The following is a 7,091-nucleotide window of genomic DNA, read 5'->3' on the forward strand; positions in this document are numbered from 1 at the left end:
GGGGGCACGCGTGAAAGAAGCTCGGATGAAGAGAGAAGCGGGGGGGGGGTGTCCGAGATCTGCGCTAAAGGGCTCCGCCCCTCGAAGGAGGACCCTGTCCCTGACTTTTCCCCTCGGCCTGCAGTGACCTCGCGATGACGCAATTGTTTGTCGTTATGGCGTCACATTCGGAAAGAGCGCCTTCGAAGGGGCCAAATAGTGAGCTATTTAGCCTGGCTTCTGTCCACAGAAGTCCGGGGTGGACACAGCAAGACCGGCAAAGCCCCTCCATGTTTGCAGTTATATCCAGTAGTACACAGGTCCTGTTGCACGCCCCTCGGCCCCTCGCAGGGTGTGTTGTAAGCTGGAGATTCAATGTGGGAAACAGCAGCCTGGGGCTGGCGCGTTTCTGGCAAAGCCACAGGTGCACTCACGGGTGTGTTGGGCCTCTCGGAACCCACACCTAATCGAAGTTTGCAAAAATCGACATTCAAAAGGGGGAGTCTCGGATATGAATATGAGGGAAAGTGGGAGCCCACGTTTTCACTTGGGGGTGGGCATAGCTTTTGATCAATAACTTAGTACTGAATAAATGCTCTGATACACCTTCCTTTTCACAGAGGGGGAAAAGCATAATCCTCTCTTCACAGAAGACAGCACTCTTAGTAGGAAAAAGAAAAACCTCTTGTCAGCCCCATCAAATGATTCAAGTGTGTGCATACTGAGACTCTATGACTACCAAACGGCATTGTCTTACTACTGGAGTCAGACTGCATGGGTCCCGACTTTGCCAATTATCTGTGTGACCTCTGGCTACTTAAGCCCTCTGTGCCTATTTCCTCATCTGTAAAATGAGATAAACAATACACCGGGAACAGTAGTTAGCATAATGGCTATGTCGCTGAACTCCCACGTAGTCGACCGCAGTTTGAGTCCCAGACCGGGTGGCTTAAACTCATGCCGGGCGCGTGTGCATCCGTGCCCAAGATCCCGAGAGGAGAATGGAGGAGAAGGGATTGTGGCGTGGCCATCCCCCCTGGGGGGTGATTTCTCGCTTTCTGTCTCTCCGTCTCTCTCTGTCTGTCTGGCGAGCGCTTGCGCCCTATAGCAAAAACCTCTCCAAAAAAAAACAAAACAAAATACACCTTCTTCTTGGGTTTTTATGGGGATTAAATGAGTTAATATATTTTAAATGGTTAGGACAGTACAGCACAGAGTAAACACGCAATGTTAGTTATTACTCTTCAAACCACTTTCCAGATTCCAGTGGGTAATCCCGATCTCAATCCCCGAATCTCCCATGACACAAATATTCACATAGTTACAATCTCCTGATCTTCATAAATTAATATCCCGAAGTCAAAGCCCTGCCTTGGGGGCATATTCATAGTGCAGACTGAACTGACATGATGGAAGCCATGTGACTGACCGTGGGTTCAGATTCCCAGTGGTGAATCACACATGGTCTCAGATCTGAGGAGCTGAATGGCTGGAGGAAGGGGATCACAGCCCGACCCTGCCAGTGGTGCTGGTCTCTCTGTCATGCTCATGTGCATGCACATGCATGTGTACACACACACACATTCACACACACTTTTTTTTGAACCCTCATGAGATAAATAAGTACATGTAAAAATGTCAAGAAGATACATAGGGGGAACCAGCAGTTAGCGTAATGGCTATGTCGCTGGACTCCCACGTAGTGGACTGCAGTTCGTGTCCTGGACCCAGTGGCTTAAAACTCACGCCAGGCGTGTGTGCGTGCGTGCCCAAGATCCCGAGAAGAGAATGGAGGAGAAGGGATTGCAGCATGGCCATCCCCCCTGGGAGGTGATTTCTCACTTTCTATCTCTCTGTCTCTGTCTGTCTGGCGAGCGTACGCGCCCTATAGCAAAAGCCTCTACAAAAAAAAAAAAAGAAGATACATAGGAGAAGAGGCATTTATCAGGGCCACAGAAGCTTGAGTCTTGAAATAATTCACCACATGCCTCCTTCCCAACCCATCCTCCATCTTAGTCTCTACTTCAATTCTTCATCCACTCACTTCTTTATTCAAGTTCTAAATCAAGGGCAGGACAGTAGTATTAGGGTGAAGGGAAAATGGCTAGGAAATATTTTGGTTGTGTGGTGTAGTGAAAAAGAATATCTAGGGGCCAGCAAGAGGCATGGTGGTAAAGGTGCTGAACTCCCACATGGCTGACTGCAGTTCAAGTCCCAGGCCCGGCAGCTTGCTTTTTCACTTTCCCTCCCTCTCTTGCTCTCTGTCTCTCTGTGGTAAGCACACATGCTGTATAGCAAATTAAAAAGTAGTAATAATAATAAATAAAATTAAGTAAATAATTATTTTTTAAGATAGAGTATCAAATTTACAGTCAAAAGACCTAGATCCATGGCTTTGTTTCACCTTTTACTGGTCTCTCTGAGCCTGTTTCCTTTTCCGCAGGATAAAGATAAATAATCCTACCCCTTGGGCCTGTTGTGGGAATAATATAGATGAAAGTCTGCTGTAAACTATTAAACATTATAAACATGTTAATTATTATGAAACTAATTGAACATGCACCGTGGTAGTTTTATCTGGTTACGGGTTACCTTCCTCTTCTATAACTCATTCTCCCCACTATTACTTGGACCTTTAAAGGGGGGGACAGCAGGTGGCATGGTAGTTAAGGTGCTGGGCTCCCACATGGCCGACCATGGTTCAAGTCCCGGACTTGAACGCTTGAAAATCACGCTGGCCGCATGTGTGTACATGCTCGAAATCCCAGGAGGAGAACAGAGAAGGGATTGTGTCTTGGCCACCGTTCCCCCTCCCCCGCGGGGGGTGATTTTTCACTTTCCCTTTCACTGTCTCCACAGTCTTTCTCCAGTGAGTGCACATGCCCTATGGCAGAAACCTTAAAAAAAAAAAAAAAAACAGGAGAGAGTCGTAGTGGACAGTTTGCTGAGGAAGGGTAACAACGCAAGGTGTCGTACACAGGCTCAGATGGGGTTGTCGAGAGGATGGCAACTACAAGCATACACTAGATGGAGGACCGTGAGGGTGACAGACCAGGCGTGTATGGATTCCTGTGAGAGGCTGAGGCAACATTCATCAAGAGTTTGGGATTGCACCTGGGATCTGGCCTGCCACACTCTTCCCGGAACCAACGCCTGGCTTAATTAGCCACCTCCCACAGAACGCCCTGGGATGCTTGTGAAGGTATCTCCATTCACCTGGCTGGTGTACTGTGGCAGGGGCTGGGTGGCAGGACTGATGGGCCAACACTAGAGGGGGCGGGAGGTACAGGAGGTAGTGCTGTCTCAGGCTGTGGGTTTGAAACTCACCAGTCAGGAAGTGAGGCCGACAGACGGAAGGGCGGGCAGGGGCGGAGAGTTCTGGGGCACAGCAGAAGGAGTTTTCTGGGGTTTGGGGGCTGAAAGGCCATGGGCTTTGGGGTCGGAGGCTGTTGCTAGGCTGGCAAGACCGGTCTGGGCAACATGCATGCCCAGAGGCAGCTGGCTGTGGCTGCAGTGAGAGCAGAAGTCAGGCGACACGCGGTGGCCAAGCAGGCTCTAAGCCGCCTCAGGAAACTGGCAGAGAGAGTGGGTGACACCGAACTTCGGGACAGCATCCAGGCCTCACTAGACAGCATACAAGGTAAGAAAAGGGTCAGCCCCCCACTCGGGAATGTCAGAGAGCAGCAGGGGCCCAGAAGGGCTAGATGTGTCATTTATCACTTCCCAATCAGCTACTTCCTAGTCCCCAAGATGGAGCAGAGACTCAGACGAATACTTTTAAGAATGGAAAAAAACATAGGAGGTGTCATTCTTCCTCTTTCCTAACTCTGATCCTTCCCCTGGGGGCCCCAAATACAGGTCACTGTGGAACTGACCTCCTTGGCAATAGAGAAGCGGGTGAGCATGGGGAAGACGGGCTGTGAGAGAGACCCTTGGTAGACTTGGTCCCTGTCTCGGGAGTCCAGAGCAGGAAGCAGTCTGGGGCAGGAGGTTCTGGGACTGGATAATGTGTTCATTCCCAGGACCCACTAAGGAGCAGTGACCTTGTGTTCTCCAGCTGTAGAGAGAAACACATGCTGAAATACACCATGCAGAGAATCTCAGGCTCCCAGGCACGCACTCGCACCCACACACATGCTCTGCCTGGCCAGAGTGTAAAGACACCCCCCGGGACGCTTCTTGGTCTCTTCTCCTCTCCATGCTGCTTCTGTCTTCCGTGCACACACACCTTCCGCTCTACCTCCTTAGTGCCATTAGAGCAAGTGATGACAACACAAGGAGGAAGTGCTGCCATGGCAACACCATCCACCACATCCTCCTGCCCACCCCAGCCTTCAGTCCTGTGGTGGGGCCCTGGCAGAAACAGCTTCTCTTCATCCACAAGGCCCTACCACTAAGGACCTAATGGAACCGGTGGTCATTTCTAGCTCATTCTCATCTCATTCACCCCTGAGGTAGCAAAGAGCTAACAAAAGGCAAGAGGAGGCATCTTTGCTCATGAAACGTGTCTGGTAGAGGCACATCCTCCATCAGATGCTGCATTCTTAGCTGCATACCTAGAGCTTTGAGAGTCTGTTCTTTGCATCGAGCCTCTTGCCAGGCTTCTCTCATGGTAGGAGTCGCTGGAGCATTACTCGAGGAAGGAGAGGCTTGGTTTGGTTTGGGTTCCTGATCTCTTTTCTGTGCCTCCCTTTTCCCATTACCCTTCTGAGACTAGTGCCCCTCCAACCTCTTGTCCCTCACCCTTTGCTAGAACTACACCTGACACCTTCCCAGACAGCCTTAGTGGTTGGAAAGGCAGACCTAGGGGGAGTAGCTCATGGGGCCTCCTTCCTAGGAAGAACTCTACCTACCACCTCCTCAAAAACAAACAAACAAACAAAAACAGGAGCTGGAGAGAAGGGTCAGGAAGGAAGCTCTGCTTAGCTCTGGAGAAGAGAGTAAGAAAGGGGAGGTGGAGGCTGAAATCGCTGTGAAAACACTCCTCTTAAGTGATTTGTTCTGCTTCTTTCTAAGGGTCAGGATTCTGTTACCACTGAGCATAAAGGAAAACTGAGGCCACAGAAGGAAGAAAGATTAAGCAAGCCCACAATTCTCCTTCACTCTTGCCTTCCAAAAAGACTACCAAAAGGGCTTGAGTCCTGGGGCTAGTGCCATCCTGGTTTGGCAGGGGAAGAGGAGAAGCTGCTGACCCTGAGAACAGGACCATGGAGGGACCCGGGAAGGGGAAAGGGTCTCTGGGAGAACAAAGGGCTCCTGCATCCTGGTTCAGCCCCCCACCTTCACCCCCCACCAGGCCCAGCCGCTGCTGGCTCCTGCCTCCAAGAGCCGCCCACGGCAGCACTTATTATAGTCTCAGCTGCGTCAGGAGGGTGGGATGCCAAATCAGGGGCCGCTGAGACTCCCCAAATCCGGGGAGGGGTCTTCAAGACTGTGAAGAGGCCTCTCCCCTCCTGTCCCACCCCAGTTCTATAGAGTCTCAGCCTCTGGTAGGAATTGGCCTAACTGCTGCTGCATGCTTTTCACTGGGCTGCAGGACAGGGAGCCTTGAACTTCAAGGCCCCACAAGAGGTGGGGGACACAGAGCAGTCACCTTCCATTCACTCTGCCTACCTCATTTTTAACCTTCTAAAAGAGTGCCACCCTGCAAACTTTAGGAGATTAAATGGGCACCCAAAAGGGGGCAGTTCCTACTGCTTCAACTGAAGGGTCCTTATGTTTGGAGAGAGGAAACCCCCCACATTCAGGATACCAGGGGTGAGGGTTGTGCTTTCACTAGTTCAACATCCCCTGGCGGGGGTCCCCCACCCAGCACACAAACCAGTTTCTCCTCTCCGCTTCTCCCTGCTGTTTCTGAGGCACTCTTGGAGCTGCGGTTGCTATGGAGACTAGATGCGTTTTGGGGGTGTCAATCACAGAGTATTCCTTCTCCCTCTATCTCAAGCTGGAGCCTTTGACTCACCAGGTGGTCTGGCTTCCTGAGCCCTCAGGTCTCTCCCCTCCCAGACACCTCCCCTTTCTTTCTTACCCGGCTAAGTTCTATGTTTGTCCCAATCCCTGGGGAACACTTACCAAGTTCATTTTGGGACAGTTGGGCTCAAGTCTTACCCCATCCAATTATTAATGGAGAGGTGAGGATGGAAGAGGGAGCTAAACCATGAAGAAGGGAACCTTCAGGACCTGGGGGAGACCAGGGATCCTGGGAAAGAAATTTTAGAGCTCCTCACCCACTTGGAGCTTCCCCAGAATGGGCAGCCACCCCAGTTTGCAGGGGTCTTGCCACCCAACAGATCAATTTTCACTCCTTGTCTCTAAATGCCACACCCCACAGACGCGCTCCCTAACCTTGGTGAGCGAGAGGAGGGGGCTAGGTTGTTACAGGAGGCGAGTCCAAGTCTCAGGAAATCCAGCCCAGGATTTGGGAGGAAAATCCAGTCCTGGATTTTGCACCGCCCTCGCAGACAGCGGTGCTGGTGGAGAGAAGGTGGGGGGAGATAGGGTGGGGGGGCTAGGGGCCCCAGCATCCTCCCCGCGCCCCTGCGAATCCCCCGCACGGCCAGCCCCACTAGCTTCCCACCCTCCCAAGACCCCCTCTCCTACCGCATCTGCGACCCCTGTCCCTTGAGTCCCCATTCCCTTCCCCTGCCTCCCTCGCACCGGTTCTTCTCCCCCAGCCTTCAGTCCCTTTTCTGCCCCCGTTTCCTCCCTCTCCCCCATTTGCCCCCACTACTGTCCTCCTCGCTTCTCCCACCCATCTCAGAGCCCCCACCCAGGCCGGGGTGCACGGTCCGGCGCGCCTCCCTGGAGCAGCACCAAGGTCCCGGGGATCCCAGGGGGTGGGGGCGCAGGGCGGGGAGCATGGGGAGGGGGTGCCCCATGTGAGGGGTGGGGGCCCCCGTTTCCTCCCTCTCCCCCATTTGCCCCCACTACTGTCCTCCTCGCTTCTCCCACCCATCTCAGAGCCCCCACCCAGGCCGGGGTGCACGGTCCGGCGCGCCTCCCTGGAGCAGCACCAAGGTCCCGGGGATCCCAGGGGGTGGGGGCGCAGGGCGGGGAGCATGGGGAGGGGGTGCCCCATGTGAGGGGTGGGGGGCGCAAGCGGAGGCGGCGGA

The 7,091-nt window shown here is 53.0% G+C and overlaps 1 protein-coding gene and 1 long non-coding RNA gene across 2 annotated transcripts in view; one reads left to right on the forward strand and one right to left on the reverse strand.

The window, feature by feature from the left end:
* The first annotated feature begins 3,312 nt into the window (after positions 1-3,312).
* Positions 3,313-7,091, forward strand: part of AGAP2 (ArfGAP with GTPase domain, ankyrin repeat and PH domain 2) — a 16,774-nt gene continuing 12,995 nt past the window's right edge. The window contains exon 1 of the mRNA XM_006171883.3: positions 3,313-3,619. Coding sequence (XP_006171945.1) covers positions 3,460-3,619 — 160 coding nt within the window. The 5' untranslated portion in view covers positions 3,313-3,459. The remainder of the gene's footprint in view (positions 3,620-7,091) is intronic.
* Positions 3,517-6,443, reverse strand: LOC102494112 (uncharacterized). Its single transcript, XR_337810.3, has 3 exons — positions 6,052-6,443; positions 3,855-4,036; positions 3,517-3,603 (listed from the first exon to the last, which is right to left on the reverse strand). It is a non-coding gene; the product is annotated as an uncharacterized LOC102494112 (long non-coding RNA).

The sequence above is a fragment of the Tupaia chinensis genome, unplaced genomic scaffold, assembly GCF_000334495.1.
Source record: "Tupaia chinensis unplaced genomic scaffold, TupChi_1.0 Scaffold150006_1, whole genome shotgun sequence".
Lineage (NCBI taxonomy): Eukaryota > Metazoa > Chordata > Mammalia > Scandentia > Tupaiidae > Tupaia > Tupaia belangeri.